The 23,145-nt window shown below is 41.3% G+C and overlaps 3 protein-coding genes across 3 annotated transcripts in view; 1 reads left to right on the top strand and 2 right to left on the bottom strand.

Moving 5' to 3' along the window:
* Nucleotides 1-192: 192 nt before the first annotated feature.
* On the bottom strand, nucleotides 193-2,987 carry LOC129823950 (EEIG family member 2-like). Its single transcript, XM_055883094.1, has 8 exons — nucleotides 2,562-2,987; nucleotides 2,202-2,322; nucleotides 1,882-1,911; nucleotides 1,558-1,674; nucleotides 1,257-1,303; nucleotides 993-1,081; nucleotides 511-735; nucleotides 193-391 (listed from the first exon to the last, which is right to left on the bottom strand). The coding sequence occupies exons 1-8, from the start codon at nucleotides 2,744-2,746 to the stop codon at nucleotides 318-320; spliced, it is 888 nt and encodes a 295-aa protein (XP_055739069.1). The 5' UTR covers nucleotides 2,747-2,987; the 3' UTR covers nucleotides 193-317.
* Nucleotides 2,988-3,048: 61 nt separating this feature from the next.
* On the bottom strand, nucleotides 3,049-5,237 carry LOC129823944 (protein PET100 homolog, mitochondrial). Its single transcript, XM_055883080.1, has 4 exons — nucleotides 5,130-5,237; nucleotides 4,442-4,528; nucleotides 4,059-4,091; nucleotides 3,049-3,733 (listed from the first exon to the last, which is right to left on the bottom strand). The coding sequence occupies exons 1-4, from the start codon at nucleotides 5,154-5,156 to the stop codon at nucleotides 3,638-3,640; spliced, it is 243 nt and encodes an 80-aa protein (XP_055739055.1). The 5' UTR covers nucleotides 5,157-5,237; the 3' UTR covers nucleotides 3,049-3,637.
* Nucleotides 5,238-6,072: 835 nt separating this feature from the next.
* The window catches only part of brd4 (bromodomain containing 4), a 62,871-nt gene continuing 45,798 nt past the window's right edge, over nucleotides 6,073-23,145 (top strand). The window contains exons 1-2 of the mRNA XM_055883069.1: nucleotides 6,073-6,157; nucleotides 12,053-12,238. The gene's annotated coding sequence lies outside the window, so the exon portion shown is untranslated. The remainder of the gene's footprint in view (nucleotides 6,158-12,052; nucleotides 12,239-23,145) is intronic.

The raw sequence follows: 23,145 nt of genomic DNA on the forward strand, positions 1-23,145 counted from the left end.
AATATGAGTTTACAATTTGACTAAAGTGTTATTCATATTCTTCATGACTTAATTTGCATTAAAACATTGTCATTTACAGTAGGTCTCTGATACAGGGTAGGAGCAAAGAAAATAGGATTTTCTTGTGGTTTGGTTGTGAAACATCTTTATTTCATTGTATTTATTTCATTATGATGACATTCTCTACACTTCCAGCATGGGAGTCCCTGTTGAGACATAGTTGGGCATCACTGGAATCCAATTAAGAATCAGAATATCATTACATTAGAATCAACATATAACAATTCAAGGATCAGTTGAGATCCATCTCCAATAGGCTACCTGTTCTGTATATGAGTGACACCAAGGGTTGTGGTGCCATCCTGACCAACAAAGAGTGCAAGTCCAGCTTCTGTAATATATATAGATACTAAGCATTAGCACTCTCTATTGAATAGTATGTCACGCTTTTAATCCTACACAGGCTAGGATTCATCTGTGTTCTTGAAACCAGCATCAAGTTCAAAGCACCTTCCATGGGAGGAGGGATCTCAAATACTGAGCCCAAGCTCTCTAGACAGAGATGTTCAACCACATCCTGGGCATCCACCCGTGTGTTCCCGACCCGAGTCAACTGACTGACAACTCTGGCCCTCTCCTGTGCCTCTGGGTTCTGACTGGGCATGGCATCAAGCAGCAGCCCCCCCTTCATCACCAGCTGCCTTCTCAGGGTTCTCAGGGTGTCCTCTGATGAACCTGAAAACATTGTGGGGTTCACTTCAAATGCCAAATGATCTTTGGTGGTTTCAGTTTGATGAGGATAGTTAATTGGTGCATCTCTGTGAGTTGGTGTGTTTGCCTACAAACATATTAAACAGAGGTTGTTAGGTTAACCACACAAGTCTAAGCCCTAAAGATTTGTGTTTTAGCTTTCCTGAGCTAATGCCTAGGCTTTAGCTCAGCAGGTTGACAGTCTTGTAGCACAGGTCCAAACCCTGGCTGGTCACACATACCAGACTCAGAGTGACTGGAGGTGCTTTCTCTGGGCTGCTCGACATTCTCAGATGATAAAGTTCCATTTGGTAGTGAATGCTGGGTAGGACTGAGGAAAGCACAAACAGGAGAGTGACAAAGACTATAATCGGCATAATGTAATCAAAATTGGGAAATTAATATCAATTAAGTGATCGTTGAATAGTAGTAGTTTATGTGCAATAACATCCATAATACCGTATCAGTGAATAATAGTTGATCAATGCTATCAATAAGATCCTCACACTCTGAAACATGGGTCTCCCTGGAGCAGCTGCATATGTAGGCCCACCTGGACAGGTAACCAATAAATCCAACAAGTTATACAGGATCGGTTTTGTTACAAGACTTTGTTTTCACAAAATGTACTCATCAACTGCAAACTTCCATTTCTCTAAGAGCACCCACCTTTTGTTCTTTTACTATGACTTAAGCAGTGCTGCCTGAGGACTTATCTACTTCTCCTATTCTCCCCATGTAGTGCACTAAAGGAGTGCACTATAAAGGGAGTAGGGTCCCGTTTGGACCTAAATAATTGTGGCTGACCTTGAGAAGGGAGTTGTCCAGCTTGTTGTCCTTGTTCATATATCCCTCTAGGAGGCAGTGACGGGTCACATACCCAGAGCCTGCATACTCAGACAGGTTGAGGTCGACATAACCCACCTAATAACATGGAAATTGAGAGATATTATTACTGAAGGTGTGAGAAAAAGGGATGCCCTACAGAAAAAACAACCCTCATGCATCTATACATTCCATGTCTGTCAATCTAAAGGGTCTGGATAAGTGTAAGCAAGCCCTTACTATGCTATATGTTGGGAGCTTGCCCATGAACATGTGGAACAGTGGTCACTCTCCTCTCAAACTTACCTTTTGGTATGACCTTCCTCCCTTTGTGTCCTGCATGAACAGAAAAACAGGTTATTTAATATTTTTCATAATTTCACTCTCCTTCAGCACATTTGAATAAGATTCAAATGAGATTCAAAACACAACACACCTCATTTTATGTATGCTGTTTTACCTAGATGGGATATTTTATCAAATTTTACTCCATTTAGTAACAATTGCCATGTTACATCCTAAATGGCACCCTATTCCCCATGTAGTGCACTATATAGGGAGCCATTTAGGACACAAAACACACTGTTTTGCAGGAAGATACTCTGATTTATGATAAATTAGTTGACCTTGCGAACTGACAGTCTACACATGCAGTCATCCAGGACTCCAGACAAGCTGTTGACTGCAGTTTGGCACTCAAATTCAAACATCTTTCCCCATTGCACCGAGTTGTGCAGGACTTCCACTCTGTGGGTTACACACACAACTTGATAATAGTATTTCTGTAACTGTGGGTGAATCTTAAGTCTTTCGTCAAATCTTGGATGTTCGCCTCTAATGCAGTCTGTCCTTGCTTCACTCTGATTTATTCAGGTGAGAGGACGTGAGGAATCGAGGAAAGACTACAGATTCAACTAAAAGCTCCCTTGCTCACTAGAGTTGGTGACACACCACCATATTTCTGCTGTACCCCCCTCCATGCTCACCTTGGAGATTCCTCAGTAAAGGAGCCATCAAGCAAGCGAACTTTGCAGAAAATCAACCCTGTGACTTGTGGCACATTGCCCAGCTCATCCAAGAGTAGGGAGACGGAGAAGTTGTGCGTCCAGAAGTGTTTCCCGAGCACCGTGATGGTATGCAGGCGAGCTACCAACCGCCTACTAGCCTCCATAGTCCCGTTTCCAGAGGCCCCTATAAAACTTGACGTATTAGAGGGAAGATACAGTAGGCTGGGTTGTGTTCTTTAGAGCACACAGTAGCAAAATGTTTTACGACACAAAACTGAAAAATGTGTTCTCATTGGATGATTTCAGCTAGTACCTGCCAGATTCTAAATGTTTTCTCCCAACTGAACACGACTCAGCCATAAAATTACATGTCACAGCATGGTCCAAATCACAACACAGGGGCTTTGTGACATCATACTGTTTCTAGACCAGAATGGTCATCACAAAAAAAAGAAAACAGGCAAAGACACATTTAAACTTTAATGAAGGACAGTGTTGAAACACCCATGTACAAAAGACATGTATTCTAAAACAAAAAAAATAAATTATATTCCAAGCCTTATGATTCTGTCCTCATATTTCAATCACACATCTTTTTTTATGAGACAATCATACACACTCAATGTTTTACATCAACACCATCACAGAGCAGATCATAATCAATAAAGTCCTAGTTTGATTGCAGTGAAATAAAGTATTTCATTAAAAGCTTTTCAGCAAGACTATTCGGTTCAAAGGGGTAACTTGAAGGTCCCCCTCAAGCACACCCTCCCACACCGTGTATAGTATAGCCTACATACTCCACGACATCCAAAATCCTCCAACCCCAAACGGCACCCTTTATCCTATACAGTGCACTACGTTTTACCAGAGCCCTATGGGCCATGGTCAAAGTAGTATACTAAATAGGTAATGTGACGCAGCACATGTTCCAGTCCATGGGCCTGACAGTGACACTGCTCCCCCCTCCTGTGGAACAACAAGTAGAAAAACAGGCAGCTGATTGGGCATTGGGGACACTGTCCTCCTCAGATTGTCTCTCTGCACTGTCCTCCTCACTCCTTCTCAGCCTCCTCCAAGGCCATCCGTTTCAGTAGCCGCCGCTCCTTGCGGTCTCGCATCCGCTCTTTGAAGTCTTCCAGCTCTTTCCTCTGTAACACAGATCGTTCAGTCATAATCTACCACTGTCAATCAAAACAGTTATTTATTTTATTTTCAATTATGGAGGACAGAGACATTGACAACAAATAAAACATCCCCAGTCCTTCAATCCCAGACCAAATCAGTTCTTAAAGGGTTATTCCACTCAAAATATTATGTTAAATTGTATTGGGAGTGGGATATTCCTTTAATCTCAAATCTTTACCCTCCAAAAGGTGTCACTATTGGTAGGCATTGATATGCCATACTTCATTGTTCCTAAATCAAGAGAAAATGTGTAACTGCATAATAACATGACATTATTCACACACTCACATGCATCTTCTCATCGGGGGGGAAAATCTCCCTCTGAAGTTTGTAGAAGAGATCACCATGAAAGAGGAAAGTAAAGTTTAACATTAATGAACAACAGATAAAAACGACTTATGACATGGTCATACACAAAATGTCAGAATTTGCTTTAGTTTGTCAGACAGTACTGTCAACCTTCTCAGACTGTCTACACAATCTAATAAAATGTAGCCAAAACAAAGTTTAAAAGCACTGAAAGAATAAACCAGAGCATAATAAGCCATTGGGCTTTATTGTGTGTCAACATCAACAATTGTTATGTATGTAATGAAGCAACCTTAGTTCTATGTACTTTTAATCATGAAATAAACTAAATGAATCAATCAACCAATCAAGTTAACACTAACCTTTCTCTTCACAATATATTCTTCAAAGTATTCTGCTTGGTTGGAGATCCAGAACATGGTTACAGGGAAGGACAAATACAGCATCATCTGATCACAAAGGAACACAGACAAAATAAACATCTATATCAAGTCACTATCATCTCTTTGTTAGACATGTTACATGATAGTCAGTATAATAGATAACTACATTGATTTGTGTATCAGTTACCACTAGTCATCAGACAACAATCAGGCAGTTGGTGCTTTCAAAACAATTGGGAACTCTGTAAAAAAACGTCAGTGATCAAATCATGACGTCAGTGATCAAATCAATTCATGCGTAGCAGCCTGAATGTTTGACATCCCTACTTTTTCGTAGCAGGTTAACTTATGAGAACTTACACAGCAGGTTGGGAGACGGAGGTTAAAGTTAGTTAAAGGGTTAGCGAAAATGCTCTCCTAAACTGCTACGAAAATCACTATCGAAGTGGCGTGAAAAGAGTGTGTCCCCTAAAATAACATCAGTGTTGACGAGGATGATGTTACGTGACCACCTGGCTGGATAGTTAGCTACTGTAACGATCAACGTGTAGCTATTTCTACAACAATATAGAGCGTTTCGCGTGCAGTCTTTTTTCTTGTTGCGGCTAGGATCCCTCGTGTAAGCTATTAATCATGACATTATGATGAAACAAACCTATTTACTCACACGAAACACCTCGATTTTCACCCCCATGTTTGCGCTGCTACTGCGCCAACCTTCACACTGCACTTCCTGGTTTTCGGGTTACGACTTTTCACAAAATATCCAATCAGTGACTAGAGTCCCATTTCTTTTCGGTCAGTGCTATTCGGGATCCTTGGGACGTCCCAGCCCAAACCATTTTACATTTCATTATTATTATTCGTGAATAATAGTGTAGTTTTATGTAAGGGCGGCACATTTCCAACAATATTACATTAGTGCTGGATATGGGTGAATATAATGAATACTTGATGGTGACCCTTTGATTTTATTTTGTAGATTTCCAGAAGGCCTTTGATACTGTAAGCCATAAGTTGATTTTTGATACCCCACACTTTTTTACATTTGTTGATTTCTTTATTAAATCAATAAGAACTCTTTACAATGGAAGTAATAGCTCTGTAAAACTTGATACATCACCTATATTTGAAATCAACAGAGGAGTGAGGCAAGGTTGCCCAATTAGTCCATTCCTCTACCTCTTGACAGCTCAGGTTTCACATCTACTAGTATCCCAGAATTCCTTTACAGGTATTAAGATAGATGAAAGAATCAACACCTCTGTATAATCAAAACAGCTGATGTTAAAGTTCACAGTTAGCTATTGCTATGTAAACGAAAGCTCAAAAGAAGCAGTTGCCTGGCTTTGACCCCCAGGTGAGAGCAGGTGCCCGTGTAGATGGAAACAAACAAGTCTGAGCCTTTTGGGTATACACTTGTGCGTTGCTTTGCCATGTGGTATAAGGAACTGAAGTAGATAAACCACTGAAGAAGCGGACAATGTGTAGCGTGATTATTTTTGTTGTGATACAGCGCATACGACTGTGAAAACTAAAATGTACGGTATAGCAATGTACTGATGCAAACCTGTGTGCACACGGCGTTACGTACGTCACGTTCTGTCTGCGCATGACGTCACCGACGACGAGAGGTGTTTGTTCTGGATCCTGGGAAAGAAAGATCCCGCGCACCTTGACAACCGAATAAACGAGGTAAAACGAATGAGTTTTTATTTTAAAAAATGACACCGTGTGAATGCAAAGCCTTTAGAAGGTAATGTATTTCACACGGAGCTCCTGCGTGAGCACAAATCTAAGGACTCCGTCGTTTTTGAGGTCGTCGTAGCGTGCGCCTATTGGGAGCGAGTCGTCTGGAGGCCTGGTACTGAGACACGGGAATGAAACAAGCTAACGTTAACTGCGATATCATTTTCTGATATCTCTGACTAAGCGAACAAAAAAAAAACGAACCCTTCAGTGTTAACGTTATGCAATTGTCCTGATTACATCACAACCTACTCAATTTGGATTTCCACGGGCCTCAACACAAGATTACACTAACATTATCTAAGCTAACTGTATCAACTAGCTACCCCTCATCAATAGTATTAGCTAGCCTGCTAGAATGCCCAGCAAGCTAGCTACCTTGCTATCACTTGCCACTGGTCGTTGACTGTGTAATAACAACATCAACAGTATTTTGACAACTAGTTGATTAGCTAGTAAGTAAGTCAACTAACGTTACGTTTTCATATGAGCTCAGCTTGTTGTTTTGGATGGTATGTGCGAGACTACCGAACCGTTTTGGAATATTGGTACTAAAATTGTTACGTAGTTCGCTTACATTCTAGAAGAGAGGATACGCAAGAAACGCATGCTTTTCAGTTCTAACGTTAGCTCGCTAACTAGCTAGATTTTTAACAAATTGTCACTTCGATGTTAACGAGGATGAACGTGTTTACTTCTCACATAGCTGGCCTGTCAATTTGACAATGATGACAAGTGACGGGACATACGCCATTTGCGTTCCCTCAACATGATTTGAAGTATGTAATATTTCGGAACTACGCCAAGGATCCACAACTGTAATGTAAACTTAGCTTGCTAGCTAACGTTAGTTGCTTCGGACTGGACTCTTTGTATACCTGACGAGACTTCGTTTTAAGCGTGTTCTCTTGCTCGATTTGGCGAAACCGTGATATCTGCACTTATGCAGTTGCCACTAAAGTAAGATCGTAACAAAACATTTGAAAAGGCGTTTGATATTTAGAATAAGGACTTGGAGCTGCTTGCTTGCAGTCGCCATTTTGTGTGGTCTGAAGAGAAGTGGATAAACGTTGGCGTTTTATAGAACATATTTGTATTTATTTTACCATTATTTAACTAGGCAAGTCAATTAAGAACAAATTCTTATTTTCAACGACGTCCTAGGAACAGTGTGTTAACTGCCTTGTTCAGGGGCAGAACGACAGATTTTTACCTTGTTAGCTCGGGGATTCGGTCTTGCAACCTTTCGGTTACTAGTCCAACGCTCTAACCACTAGGCTAACGTAAACTCGTACATCGCCTTGGTCCGTACAATTTCCCTTATTTTAGCGCCCCAAAAACGTAATACTTCCAGATCAACTGTAATGTCAATACCATTGTAAAGCACAATTTCTCCCCTTTCCAACAAAATCAATTACATGACCTAAACACTGCCCGTTTCTGCATAATTCAAGCAGGCAATGAGCCCCGTCCGGTCTTTAAAAAAATGGCGGGTGGGGAAGCGAAACTAATGCGTGATAGTGAGAAGGACATATGTCGTGTGGGAAAATTGCTCTTTTCACTTGATCTGTCCAACGTATTACCTTATCGCCTCTAAAATGTAAATAAAACACTATAAATAGTTTATATAATGTGTAATTACATAGCTATTTGAAGGTTTGTGTTGAATTTGAATCACTTTAGCACCGCCCTAAAAACTTGATCTTAGAAGTAAACAGCGGCTTTGAGAATGATGATCTGACGAAAAAATGCATTAGTTATCCCCTTTACCCCCGTTACTGTCCATTTTTTGTTTTTAAACGATGAGAGAAGTGCTACACCTCGTGGAGAGAGATTGTAAGACAGAAATAGTTGCTTTATGCGTGCTGTACGTTATGACATGACACGTCAAGATGTAACGGAGGGCCCGTTTTTTTCAACTTTTCTCCAATACTATAGACCCATTACCATGTCGATCAACGCTTGAATAGAAACCTAGTTCATGCCCCCGATTTTGAAGTCAACACAGTCGCTACTGTCCCATTAGTTTTCTTTGTAGCCTCATTTGAATGTCACGGTTACGCACATTTGTACGGAATGGGGTGAGTTTATGTTACCTGTAAAGAAACAAACCGAATTGTCATATTTTGTTTGTCTGAAATCTCATCGATATAGCGAACTTTGTTGGTGTATTTCAAAGTACAGTAACTTAGCATTGTTTTCCGTGAAAATTAGTTACACTACTGCTGTCGACCCTGTACTCTCGTTTTGACTGATCACTCTTGACTTTGGCATAACGTTAGTATCTCCTGATTAGGGTCAGAACAAGCATTTCACGTATTGACGTTGTCCAGGCCATATATTTGTATCCGTAAGTACACACACAGCCCCACTTAATAGTATTTTGTCTACTCTATGTACCAGGACACCTCGGAGCTGTCACCTTTTTTTCCTCTGCTGCATACCTTTTCTGACAGTCAATTGCATTTACCACTAACATTATTGGTTAAGTTGAATAGTTTTTATGGAGTTTTAAGGTTAGTGTGTTTATATGTCCATCCATATCTCTACGCTGGAACCAAATGCATCTGGATTTGTGTCAAAAGGCAGTGGCAGTGGTGAGGGAGAATTCAATAAAATGTACTATAAACACAAGGGGGTTTGAAAGACAGGAGGGGTGTTGAGTTTAGAGGAAGAACAGGAGAATTTGGCTAACCCCTTTTTGATCAAGTCAAATGTGTGACCACTCCACGGTTCAGCCTAGCAACGAAAGTAGGATGTAACAAATGATTTCCAGAAAAATGCATGTTAAATATTCACACTATTAGTTGAGCGAGAAAGTTAGGTATAAATTAATTTGGGATGTGACAAATGGACAATTTATCTTAACGTTTAAAGTTCCACGTAAATTCACAATGTAGCTTTGCTACTGCCAGCAATGGTTTGGGTCTCACGGTGCGGTGCGTCCCTTTTCAAATGGTTAAGCATTGCACCTGCACTACCATTACTGTACCTCGTAAAGTTTGCATTTCTTTCTCATTTAACTTCTCAAATTATTGCCGTACAGAAATTTGCTGCTGTCTCTTGCCTTTCGCTGCCATTTTCCAACTGTTAACGATGATGACTTAGTGGTGGATAGCCGACTCCAAAATAATAACTCCTACGATTCAGTATTTTTGGATCGGAGGAGACTGATTAGTTGCCGTACTTCCGAGAACACTTGCATCTTTCATAGCTTGCGAGGGACGGAGAGAGAAGAGGGACAGTATAGGCAGGTTGACCACCAGGCAGACAGTCAGAACCGTGCACTTAGGCCTGTCGATCGGCAATCAAAAACTCTCGCAATGGAATGCTGTATCTCACAATTTCTTGGCTTGCAATGTCTCAAACCTTCAATAAAGCAGGGCCTAGCATCAATGAATTGACTAGGATATTAAGATGAAAAAGATGCAACACTTCACTCTCACACAGTATGTGCACAGGTTTGGTAGCCAGGGCAACAAAACAGAGGAGAAGTTGAACCCTGCGCTTCAACACTCTTAGTTGCGGAACTAAGACTCAGATTTGTCTCTTTTAAAATACACGCCCCCCCCAAAAAAATTATTGCAAAGCTAAACAAACCATACAACTCTATGCACAATAATTACTTTTAACAATTTCCACAGAAAATCTAACACATTTACTTGAACAGTGCAGATGCACATTTTGGTAATAGAATAACTGCACAAATAGCAAAAACCATCATTCTGTTACCAGACATTGCATCTGCACTCAAGTAAATTAGTTTTAGTACACATTTTCTGTGATTTTATTTATTTTTTAAACTAGTCCAGCATCATTCTGTTACTATGGAATTGCCCTTTATCTTACTTTCTTGCCCTCCTCAAAAATCTGTGGGTACTCTCTGTGGTTGAGTAACCATGGTAACTCCATCCTTGGCCTAGTTGTAGGTTTTACCTCTGAATGGAGGGGAGTGTTGTGGAATGGACAGGGAGCGAACAATAAAATCCATACATTTTATTGGATAAACGAAAGCGCTTAATTTCAACCTCGTCCCGTTAAGCATGATTCATTAATCAATAATGATTCACAGTCTTGATTAGTACCATCATGTTATGGTGAAACTATACAAATAGTCTCATATTAGATAAACTAGTCTAATATTAAACAGCTCATATGGATTTTCTGTCAGTCTTCCTCATGAAATTGTCTGAAAGCAGCTCCTGGAACATTGACTGCATCTAAACTGTTGACTCGTCACACCTCCCTCGTATGCCATTCCATGAAAGTCTTTCAGTAGTGCCGTGCCTGGCATACTTTTGGTCATGTAGTGTATGTGAACACCTGCTCGTCGAACCTCTCATTCCAAAATCATGGGCATTAATATGGAGTTGGTCCCCGCCTTTGCTGCTATAACAGCTTCCGCTCTTCTGGGAAGGCTTTCCACTAGATGTTGGAACATTGCTGCGGGGACTTGCTTCCATTCAGCAACAAGCGTTAGTGAGGTCAGGCAGTGATGCTGGGGGATTAGGCCTGGCTCTCAGTCCGCGTTCCAATGAATCTCAAAGGTATTCGATGGGGTTGAGGTCAGGGTTCTGTGCAGGCCAGTCACGTTCTTCCACACCGATCTCGACAAACCATTTCTGCATGGACCTCGCTTTGTGCATGGGGGCATTGTCACGCTGAAACAGGGAAGAGCCTTCCCCAAACTGTTGCTACAAAGTTGTAAGCAAAGAATCGTCTAGAATGTCATTGTATTCTGTAGTGTTAAGAACCATGAAAAACAGCCTCAGACCATTATTCCTCCTCCACCAAATGTTCTAATGAATTTGTATTTGTCACATGCACCTAATACAACAGGTGTAGACCTTACAGTGAAATGCTTACTTACAAGCACTTAACCAAAAATGCAGTTGAAAGAAAATAGCATTTAAAAAAAAGTTGGCGATAAGAATAACAATTCAAGAGCAGCAGTAAATAACAATAGAGGGGCTATATACAGGGAGGGCAATGCAAATAGTCTGGGTAGCCATTTGATTAGCTGTTCAGGAGTCTTTACAGTTGGCGCTATGCATTTGGACAGGTAGCATTCTCATCACTTCAGAGAACGCATTTCCACTGCTCCAGAGTCCAATGGCGGCGAGTTTTACACCACTCCACCATGCGCAACGCCAAGCATTGGCTGATGTTAGGCATGTTTGCGGCTGCTCGGCCATGGGAACCCATTTCATAAAGCTCCCGATAAACAGTTATTGTGCTGATGTTGCTTCCGGAGGCAGTTTGGACCTCTCGGCAGTCCCGTTCTGTGAGCTTGTGTGGCCTACCATTTCGTGGCTGAGTCGTTGTTGCTCCTAGGCGTTGCCACTTAATAACAGCACTTACAGTTGACCGGGGCAGCTTTAGCAGGGCAGAAATTTGACGAACTCACTTGTGCCACGTTTAAAGTCACTGAGCTCTATAGTAAGGACATTTTACTGCCAATGTTTGGAGATTGCATGACTCCCCCTTGCACACCTTTCCTTGGTTTCTTCGGTGGCATTGCCTAAGTACAGCAGTCTGATTGCATCATGCTTGCCAAGCCAGTACCAGAGTATGTAGCGCTGGGCTGCGTTCAGCATGAAACAACGTTTAGTGCCGTTGTGAATCGGATGTAGGCGTACATTTTAGATTAACACACATGCCTCTTATATGTGGAGTGTGGATCATGTCAGCTCTACTGGTGACATCTCTATCTGCCATGTACGTTGCACCTTCCTGAATGCGACCCAGATTTGTCTAGACTGTAGGGTGTTTGTGCATGCGTCGTGTTTGCTTCTCTCTCGCTGGTGTTCTCATTGAAGGTCCTCTCTGTTCTCTTCTCAGGTGTACTCCCCTCTTCCTCGTCTGCAGTGTGCTCTGTGAACTATTAGCTGGGCCTTGGCCAGCGTCTCTAAGGGGACTCTTCTCTGGATCGGGTAACGGGCCGGCCCACGCGGCAGCTCCCTTTGCTGAATGAGGCCGGAGAGGAGATGCACTCTCGTATAAGGATCTCCACACAGAGATACACATGTAAGTTTATCATCTAACCTACTAGTACTCTGGAACCCTGACTGAGGGAGAGTATAGCTTCCCTGGCCATGTCTGTAATGTGTACTGGATCGTGTTCAGTGGGGAGAAAGTGTTTTGAATTGAAGTGAAACAGGGAGGCACTAGGCTAATACCTGAATTTGTCCAATACAACCACTGATTGTAGTTAGTGTTCCACTGAACAAGACCTAGCTCTGCAGTGGAGAGTTTCCGTGACATATATCCATCTAATAACATGGCAGCCTGTGTATGTCTGCTAAAGTGACCCCGAGACGGGAGGTGTGTGCGCGTTTGTGTTTTGTTCTGTTTTGAGTTTCACAATGTTCTTGTTATGAGATGGGTGCCTGGCGCAAGGATATGAAAGGGCTTTGTTTTCCTGGTTTTGTCCTTCAGTGTACTATTCTATTTCTGCATCCCCTCTCCATCACTTGCTTTATACCTCTCGCCCATGCCCTTGCACACGCACAGCTCACACGCACTCATACTACAGTCTGGGCACGTAAACACACACACAAACACACACCCAGAGCCAGCAGATTGGCTGGCTGTCTCCTCGACTGGGGTCCCTGTTGGTTTTGGCTGCTCTGTTGCCCACATGATTAATGGCCTCTGAAGTCTGAAGGCGCTTCCTCCTCCTGGCCCACTCTCATCTCCTGTGTGTGTGAGAGACAGTGTTTAAATCTTGTGTATTTTAGTCCTCTTGCGTTACTTTTTATAGAATTTTTTACTATGCATTGTAGGAAAGTGCTCATAACAAGCATTTCACTGTAAAGTCTACTCCCTTTGTATTCGACACATCTGACAAATAACATTTGAATTGTGTGTTTCTCTGCTGCTGTCTCCCATCCCCCCCTAATAATGCAGGCAGCCAGTCCCAGGCAGCCCCCGCTTCCCCTCTCCCACCCATGACAATGTTGCAGTGAGTGCTCAGTAGGGTTGGGGCGATGTCAACCTTTGTCCTATCGTGATTATGTACCCATAAAACATTGTGATATACGATACTATCGCCCGTATTGGGCCCCCCCCCCAAATTATTTTTCTTCTACATTTATGCAACTGGAGAAATCATGATGAAAGATAATGTTTTTTTAGGAAGTCTGGCAAGTGCAGGCAATGGAAAATATTTTCTAATATTCTTTTCTGGTGGAGGAGCAGAACAGGTTTGTGTGTCTGTGGCGCCCACATGATGGAGCAGTGGCCCGTCTGAGGAACGTGCTTTCTTACCGTAGTAAGCTAGGTTATAGGACTACATCAAGGGCTGAATAGAAGCGGTCTAATGTCTTCGGAACTGGATAATAATAGCTTTATTTGCCTCATAAAACAATAGAAACATGTATATTGTCTGGTCTGTCTCATAAAGCTGTGATTGAAAATAAGTAGCCTATGCGTAGGCTATGGAATTTCATTCTTGTTATTTTTGAAAGCCACAAGGACTTTAGGACAACACCTTAATATTTTGGGAAATAAGCTACTGTTCTTAATTTTAACTTGTCTTAAAGTTTTTATGATAAGCCTAGTAGGAGGATAGGTTGTTGACCATTTGGTTTCTCATGCAAGGATTTTCCCGGCTCGCATAAATAATTTATTTCTTAACCCCTTAGAGTCACTGTCTAATGTAGTGTAACAAAAAAATCCCCATCAAAATCCGTCTAAGCAAGAGCCATCAGTTGTTTTGCCTCAGTCCGACGACGTGCTGCGGTGGAAGGTAGCAGAGCTATAGCAGTGGTTGTCAGACCAGGAGACATCCTAAAAATCGGTCTTCTCCCGAAACGGTCTGAACGGTTTGGCCTAAAAATATGTAACCTCTGTGGAAGATGAGACTCTCACGAGCACGATGGTGTTCTCCGTTTTGCTCTACGACCCCCACAAGTGTCGCTGGACTCATCTGAAGTCGGTACCGTCGATCTGCCAACTTCTGTCTGTCGCGTCCGAACAGTTTGGGCTACACACACCTCTATGGAAAGCTGAGACTCCCACGAACATGTACATGCTCTAGAATGTCCACAAGACTCGTCTGAAGGTAGCCCAGTTCCATTTGAAAAAATGTATGGAAGTAAATATGGAAGTAGTTAAATACGGGTAATACATTTATTTTCTGATCTTATCGCTCAGATATAGGACTGACGCTTAAACAAACTTTGATTTAAAAAATTGTCTGTTTTTCCATGTATGAATTGGTTATTCATTGCGTTTCTGTGGACTAATAGCAGTACGACGAAATACAAGTCTACTACCCTGACTACACCGCTCGCATCGTGTACGTGAGCTTTGCAAAATAAATTTAGAAATCTCCATTCTATTATTGCACCCACACTGCTCGCGTTGCCAAGGGCTAAAATAGAAGTCAGTTTATTTGTGACGCAGATCGCGCTGCTAGTCCTTCCTCTCCCATCTCCTCATTGGTTTGTAGAAGCAGATACCCACGTGCCATCTCTTCATTGGTTATGCCCACGTGGGTGTTTGAAAGACGAACTGTGTTGAATTGAATTGTCGGTCGTAATACGATGAAAGTTTAGATGCCACTCACCTTATAAGTTCAAAGAAGAAAAAGCCTGGAAGGAGGAGAGATGACTAGAAATGATTCGGTTGACCGTTTTATGTGTGGATTAATTGTCGGAGGTGAGGACCTTGTGCATTTCAGGTAAAATAACAACTCAATGTTTATATCCCAGGACAAATTAGCTAGCAACAGCAAGCTAGCTAAATAGGACAAATTAGCTAGCAAGTGCAAGCTAGCTAGCTAAATTGCCGTAAATGTTTAATGCTTTTTGACCTGTCCCCAAATTAATGTAATTGGTTCAGAGTTTGTTTTGATATTTTAATTTATGCACGATGGCGCACACGTGCAGCCGGTTTGGGTTCCGTGTTAGACTCTAGGGGGTTAATAAGCGTAAACTTGTAAATCTATAGATATTGTTTTGTTCTCTCTCATTTAATAGTCCTCTGTCTCCTGGTGTGGTTTATGCATTGTTGTGGACTTAGAACATCCAATTTAGTTGTTTTTCTATTTAGAAAAGTTGGATTTTTGAGAGCGAAAAATCCCCAACAACAACTGAGAAAATGGAATTGGACAAGAAAAAAATCTAATTCTATAGGAGCCTAAATGCCTATGTATCCAACAAAACAAAGTTTTCTGACTGGACATTTTTGTGCTGTTTTAGTGGTATTCAATGCTCTGTCTGGCCTACGTTATTCTCGTGCAGAATTTGGGGGAAAAACTATATAAGGTTATATAACATATTTATGGAAATAGGCAAATTACTTTGAATGTCTCTTGTGTGCTGTCCTGCTGTGCGACGCGCGGCGCCAGTCAAGTTGATATAGGCTAAACCATCGTCTGTCACATCACGATGTCACCATCGACGATGGCTGTCAATCACCATCAATAGATGATGCTATCGTAATATCGCCCAACCCTAGTCCCCAGTCCGTCTCTTCCCTCAGCCCCCCCCCCCAAATGACATCCCAAATGAAATCCAAATCATCCCAAATTCTCTACAGATACCCATCTGTGCCTCGACACAATCCTGTCTCGGAGCTCTACGGCCAATTCTTTCGACATCATGGCTTGGTTTTTGCTCTGATATGCACTGTCAACTGTGGGACCTTATATAGACAGCCTTTCGAAATCATTCCCAATCAATTGAATTTACCACAGGTGGAGTCAAATGAAACCGGATGCACCTGAGCTCAATTTTGAGTCTCATAGCAAAGGGCCTGAATACTTATGTAAATAAGGTATTTCTGTTTTTTATTTAATAGATTTGCAAAATGTCTAAACCTGTTTTTGGCTTTGTCAATATGGGATACTGTGTGTAGATTTTGTATTTATTAAATCCATTTTTAGAATTGGGCTGTAACTTCACAAAATGTGGAAAACGTCAAGGGGTCTGAATATTTTTTGAAGGCGCTACTTTTGCCCAGGGCCCAAAAGAATAGGGAACCGTTTAGGACGCAGCTCCAGCCTCTCTGAGTGGGTGAAGTTGGAGCTTTGTCACTCTGGCAGCTGCTGTATTGTCCCTGGGTCGGGGTGCACATGGCACGTGGATAGTCTGGTATGGGGGGGATGCTGCTAGGACAGTGTCTGCAGTACAGAAGGGGACCTTACTGGTGTCTAAAATGGCACCCTAATCCCTAAAGTGCATTATTTTTGTCCCAAGCCCTATGGTACCATAATCCCTGTATAGTGCACTACTTTCGACTTGAACCCTATGGGTCCTGGTCAAAGTAGTACACTATATAGGAAATAAAGGGTGCCATTTAAGACACATCCCTAGACTGGCTGTATGTGTGAATTCAGATCTGACACATCTGTTACTGGTCGTTGCTAGACAACAGTATAGAAATCAGTGCTCGGGGGGGTGTTATAGTATCTCACAGATATGGGAAAATTGTAATTGAGTAGGCTAGTCCAAGGCTTGTGAACTCATTCCGTAGTGTGTGTTTGTGACTTGATTGATTGGGAGGGTTACGTGGCGTCAACTTGCCTCGGCAGTTGAAGTCGGAAGTTTACATACACCGTAGCCAAATACATTTAAACTCAGTTTTTTCACAATTCCTGACCTAGTAAAAATTCCCTGACTTAGGTCAGTTAGGATCACCACTTTATTTTAAGAAAGTTAAGTGTCAGAATAACAGAGAGTGATTTATTTAAGCTTTTATTTCTTTCATCACATTCCCAGTGGGTCGGAAGTTTACATACACTCAATTAGTATTTGGTAGCACCTTTAAATTATTTAACTTGGGTCAAATATTTCAGGTAGCCTTCCACGAGCTTCCCATAATAAGTTGGGTGAATTTTGGCCCATTCCTCCTGACAGAGCTGGTGTAACTGAGTCAGGTTTGTAGGCCTCCTTGCTCACACACGCTTTTTCAGTTCTGCCCACACTTTTTTTATAGGATTGAGGTCAAGGCTTTATGATGGCCACTCCAATACCATGACTTTTGTCATTTTTGCCACAACTTTGGAAGTATGCTTGGGGTCATTGTCCATTTGGAAGAACCATTTGCGACCAAGCTTTAACTTCCTGACTGATGTTTTGAGATGTTGCTTCAATATATCCACATAATTTTTCTGCCTCATGATGCCATCTATTTTGTGAAGTGCACCAGTCCCTCCTGCAGCAAAGCACCCCCGTGCTTCAGGGTTGGGATGGTGTTTTTCGGCTTGCAAGCCTCCCCTTTTTTCCTCCAAACATAACGATGGTCATTATGGCTAACCAGTTCTATTTTTGTTTCATCAGACCAGAGGACATTTCTCCAAAAAGTACCATTTTTGTCCCCATGCGTAGTTGCAAAACGTGGTCTGGCTTTTTTATGGCGGTTTTGGAGCAGTGGTTTCTTCCTTGCTGAGCGGCCTTTCAGGTTATGTCGATATAGGACTCGTTTTACTGTGGATATAGACACTTTTGTACCTGTTTCCTTCAGCATCTTCACAAGGTCCTTTGCTGTTGTTCTGGGATTGATTTGCACTTTCGCACCAAAGTACGTTCATCTCTAGGAGAGAGAACGCGTCTCCTTCCTGAGCGATATGACGGCTGCGTGGTCCCATGGTGTTTATACTTGCGTACTATTGTTTGTACAGATGAGCGTGGTACCTTCAAGCGTTTGGAAATTGCTCCCAAGGATGAACCAGACTTGTGGAGGTCTACAATTTCTTGTCTGAGGTCTTGGCTGATTTCTTTTGATTTTCTCATGATGTCAAGCAAAGAGGCACTAAGTTTGAAGGTAGGCCTTGAAATACATCCCCAGGTATATCTCCAATTGACTCAAATGATGTCAATTAGCCTATCAGAAGCTTCTAAAGCCAAGACATACTTTTCTGGAACTTTCAAGCTGTTTAAAGGCACAGTCAACTTAGTGTATGTAAACTTCTGACCCACTGGAATTGTGACACAGTGAATTAGAAGTGAAATATTCTCTGTAAAAAAAAGTTTAAATAAATTTTACTTGTCATGCACAAAGTAGATTTCCTATCCGACTTGCCAAAACTATAGTTTGTTAACAAGAAATTTGTGGATTGGTTGAAAAACGAGTTTTAATGACTCCAACCTAAGTGTATGTAAACTTCCGACTTCAACTGTACATAGGCTATGTTGGGATTGAGGATTTTGATGCGAAAGAGATTTTTGGAAGTGAGTGTTTTTTTTATAGAGCCATTTAAAACCTGCGTTGTAGAGAATGCGAATGGAATTACAGAATCCAGACATCAGTTATCATAAGACAAAATGCATCAATGATTCATATTTTTCTTAAACTTTCTGAAGTGGCAAAAACACAGGAATGCCCCTGTCTGTGTTCACGCGTTTGTCTACCACTTTGTATAGCCTGGACTAAATATAAGCCTTCCGCAACCAGAATAACTTCATTATTTTACAAAGGGTTTAACCTGCTTTTTTTTGCAATAATCACTGATCTGGCTTGCAAGTCTGTTAAAATGTCCTTTTTGTTACAAAGTTAAGCAGAACCATATATATAATACACATTCACTAATAATGACTAACTTGTTTTAGCACTGCAGGTATTATAGATTGAGACCTGTGTTAATTTTCTATCTCTCAAGCACAAGCCTACGTGTTAGTGAGTAGCCAGCTAATCTTTATATTTCAAGTTCAGCCAACTTGGATCTATTTGCTAACTACCAAGGTAGTTGAATTGTTATGAACACACCCTTCTGTTCATCCTCAACTGTTTGAACAGCATGCGAGCCTGTCCACTTTGTTCAAATGTTGAAATCAAGTGGCCTATCTTATTTCTCCGAATGAGAACCAGTTGCCAATAACTTACATAATTGTGTTTTATGTTTATTGCAGATTTCTAAAACAGACCAGACAGCTAGTATATGTCTTTGGCTAAAATGCTGCTAGTTGTACTGCGGCTTGCTACGCTGCATTCATTTTCCAGAATCAATGTTCATTGATACTCCCGTTTTTAGTAGTCTTATCTGCGCCCAATTTGAGGAGTTGAGACATAAAAAGGGTATCATTAGAAAGCTTAACTACTCCTGTATTACAGTAACATGTCTCAATGTGTTGCGGTGTCCATATGCCCAAATCTGTTGGACCAAACCTCCGAATGCAAATAGCGAGTTGAAGCTCTTGTCAGAGAGGAAGAAGTGATCTTTCATCTTTGTTGTTGTGAGTGGCAGGGGCTTGTGTTTGTATATGTGTAAATGGGAAGGTGCACAGAAGGAGACGAGACCAGAAAGCTTGATTCTTGCGATACAGTTATTTGAAATATCACGCCAAACATACATTTGAATTAATCAAATTAATTCAATATGTCGCCTAGCCCTACCCGATTGTCTTTTGCCCAGTTTTGTGTGGGTGTTAAGAAACAAATGTGAAGATATTTATATACACAGCCCTGATTGGCTGATAAGATGGTCTAGAGCTCACCCCTTTACCCAGATGAACAGTCATTGGTCTGTTTTAATCAAATCAAATTGTGACGTCATGATGTGTGACAAAAGTTCCATCCCACCCGAACAGGCTGAAATTCCAGGCATTTGTTTCCCCCAAACATCTCATACACAAAAAGGGCAAATCATAATTTTCACAATTTCAGACTGTTATTTCAACCGCATATTGTGGAAATATCTCCCCCTTTTTTAAACCCAGAAAATCATGCTTTTTAACTGCACTGCCATTTTAAATTGTATGTGTTTTAGTGGGGGTGAAGATTGTATTACAGGGAGGAAGGAGGGGAGCCAAGACCTCTGTCTTCAACACATCTGTTCCCTGTGTGTGTGTGTGTCTGACCCCAGCCTGGCAGTGTGGTTCACTCCACTACTCCTCCACACTCACGCGCTCCCCTGGAGGCTAGCATTCCCCTGCTGCCCCTCTATCTCCTTCTCCCTCTGAGTGTTTCTTTCTCTGCCTCTTTCTTTCTCGCTTTGTATCTCTCTCTGAGTACATTTACAGTGCATTCGTAAAGTATTCAGACCCCTTGACTTTTTCCAAATTTTGTTAAGTTACAGCCTTATTCTAAATATAATTACATAAATGTTTTCCCTCATCAATTTACACACAATACCCCCTAATGACAAAGTGGAAACAGGTTTTTAGATATTTTGAAAATGTATTAAAAAATAAATGCCTTATTTAAGTAATCATAAATCACTCAATTGAGCTTAGGTGCATCCTGTTTCCATTGATCATCCTTGAGATGTTTCTGCAACTTGATTGGAGTCCACCTATGGTAAATTCAATTGATTGGACATGATTTGGAAAAGCACACACCTGTCTATATAAGGTCCCACAGTTGACAGTGCATGTCAGAGCAAAAACCAAGCCATGAGGCCGAAGGAATTGTCCATAGAGCTCCAGGATTGTGTCAAGGCACAGATCTGGGGAAGGGTATCTGTAGAGAAGAATGGGAGAAACTCCCAAAATACAGGTGTGCCAAGCTTGTAGCGTCATACCCAAGAAGACTCGAGGCTGTAATCGCTGCCAAGGGTGTGATGGATTCTTAAACTTGAAGTTGGGTTAATTATCAGGTTTTCTATTGAAATATTCAGTGCTGTGGTTTAGAGGGTCTTCACCAGAAGTTAATGTTTATCTGTTGGAGGAATGCATATGGTGGGTGCAATTAAGCTTGGAATGTACTGAGTGTAGGGAAACCAATCACATGTGGTAGGCATTGATAAGGGGAGAAAGTAATGGATTAGTGATGAAGGGGGTCGAGGTCAGGTCACGTTAAGGGAGAAGGAAAAGTTTATTGCCCGCATCACTTAGTTTCCTGCCTAGCAATAAAGATGCAATGTTTAGCGAGAAGGAGGAGACTCCACCCAAAGTGGGGTACATATACCACCTCTATTGTAAACATGTTTTTGTTGATTCAGCAGTTAGATCCTTTGGGAAGAATAAACTTTGTTTAAGCTTTCATAGTCACCGAGTTCTTACTCAGATAATTAGATCCTAAAATGTTGCTTTTTAATTGTCTATTGTTTATAGATTGAGGGGGGGGACTAATTAATCCATTGTAAAATAAGGCTTTAACGTAACAAAATGTGGAGAAGGTCAAGGGGTCTGAATACTTTCCGAATGCACTGTACATACACACTAATTGAATATTAAACTGATTATGGCAGAAGGCCGAGTATGGCATTAGTCATGTAAACACTTTACTCAGCTTATCTTAATCGGTATAAGGCCAAAATCAAAGTAATCATACGCCGATTTAAAACCTGGTTTTCTGACGCGTGTTTCATATTATTAGTACACTGCTTAATCGGCGTCCCAGCTGTATATTTGATCTGCGTGTGTGCCTTCAATGGTAGCGCAAGTGAAGTGAGTTCCAAAAAACACCAGTATGCATCTTAGAAATAGTGTTCACATCCTAACTTTGTCCAATCCTAGAATCAAATAGTCTTTCCAAAAATAACATGGCCACTGTGGTAGAGCGTTGATTTTGATAGCCGATTTTTCTGCATTTATCACAAGTCCCATCAGGTAGCTTGATTTCAGATGTCATTTACACGGGATTATTAGAGACGTCATTCTTCTTACAAAGCATGTAAATGTTTTAATTGAACTATTTATATTAAATTGAGTCTACAGTCGTATTATTGTGTGCATGTAACTGTACTCTCTTAATCTCCCTCCCTCTGTCTCGTTCTCCATCTCTGTGTCTCGTTCTTTTCCTCTTTTCCTCTTATCTCCCTTTCTCTCCGTCTCGCTCTCTCATGCGTAACACAAGCAGGTGATTTAGGTCAATTGAACAGTGAACAAATGGTCTGACAGACAACGATATATGTTCCACACAATACATTTCAACCTGAACATTTGTTCTGTGACGTTGCACTCCCCCTGAACAGAGCCCTGATCTGTGCCTAGGAGCCATGAGGTAAATGTGCCCCAGGGGTGTCGTTCAATTGGTTGAGCTCAGGGTGCTCCTCAGGGTTTTCGTTAGCCGGCTTTTGTCTATTTAAAAAAATAATAATAAGGAAGTGGACGATAAATAAAATCGACACCGGACAATTATCAGGGTGAAGTAAAAAAAAAAAAATATATATTTTTTTTACTCTATTTTTGGTCATACTAGTTGTATGAGTTTGGGATCTATCGTCCCAGAGTCTGTTTAGGCTATTTCTTTCTCGACAAACTGATCAATAGAATATGTAAACTTTTCTACTATGGTGGATAGTAGGTTGACAGGCTCATAGGCGGCGTGTCCATAAGGCGGCAGCGTAGCCTAGTGGTTCGAGCGTTGGACTAGTAACCGAAAGGTTCCTAGGCCGTCATTGAAAATAAGAATTTGTTCTTAACTGACTTGCCTAGTTAAATAAAGGTAAAATAAATAAAAAGGCTAGGGGAAGCTTTCCCTAAGTGAATTAAATTGACAAAATGATATAGCCTTATTAGCCTACTCCTGTCTATACATAAATACAATCATTCAAATAGGCTACTAAAGCATGAATTGGCCACAGAGGATCATTAGCGTCCCCTAGCCTTACAAAAAAAAAACATTGTTTTGCCTACAGTCACATTGCCTGTAATCGGAAAGGCAGCTCACGCAATTGGTGCTGCAAATACCAAATAGATTATTGTTGAGTTGCACCTATCAGTGAAAAGTATAGGCTCAGCCAGTAATATCGCAATATTTCCAAATTAAATCGCAGAAAAACATACTTTGGAATGCAAATGGCTATTGCTGTAAAGAGAAGACAACAAATATATACTAATGTCCTTTAGTTCTTAAAATTCTAAGCTTAATTGAGCGAACAATAGTAGGCCTATCTTATTGGCACCAGCGGAGCGCGTCGACCATATCCCCAGTGCTCACGGCACATATTCACACTCATTGTTGGGTCAGTGCCACTTAAGTTTGTTTTTGGACAATTTCCTCCTGTTTAGACGGACGTCATTCTGTTTGTCTCCCCTTCTCAT

The sequence above is a fragment of the Salvelinus fontinalis genome, chromosome 2, assembly GCF_029448725.1.
Source record: "Salvelinus fontinalis isolate EN_2023a chromosome 2, ASM2944872v1, whole genome shotgun sequence".
In the NCBI taxonomy this organism is placed as follows: Eukaryota; Metazoa; Chordata; class Actinopteri; order Salmoniformes; family Salmonidae; genus Salvelinus; species Salvelinus fontinalis.

Excerpts from the sequence above, each read along its gene's own strand:
- LOC129823950 (XM_055883094.1), bottom strand. The coding sequence starts at position 2,746 with ATGGAGGCTAGTAGGCGGTTGGTAGCTCGCCTGCATACCATCACGGTG. Across the intron at positions 2,323-2,561 it reads TTTACTGAGGAATCTCCAAG|AGTGGAAGTCCTGCACAACT; the intron begins GTGAGCATGGAG and ends TGTAACCCACAG. Across the intron at positions 392-510 it reads GATCCCTCCTCCCATGGAAG|AAGCTGGACTTGCACTCTTT; the intron begins GTGCTTTGAACT and ends TATATATTACAG.
- LOC129823944 (XM_055883080.1), bottom strand. The coding sequence starts at position 5,156 with ATGGGGGTGAAAATCGAGGTGTTTCGT. Across the intron at positions 4,529-5,129 it reads TGAAAATCGAGGTGTTTCGT|ATGATGCTGTATTTGTCCTT; the intron begins GTGAGTAAATAG and ends CTTTGTGATCAG. Across the intron at positions 3,734-4,058 it reads CCCCCGATGAGAAGATGCAT|AGGAAAGAGCTGGAAGACTT; the intron begins GTGAGTGTGTGA and ends TCTGTGTTACAG.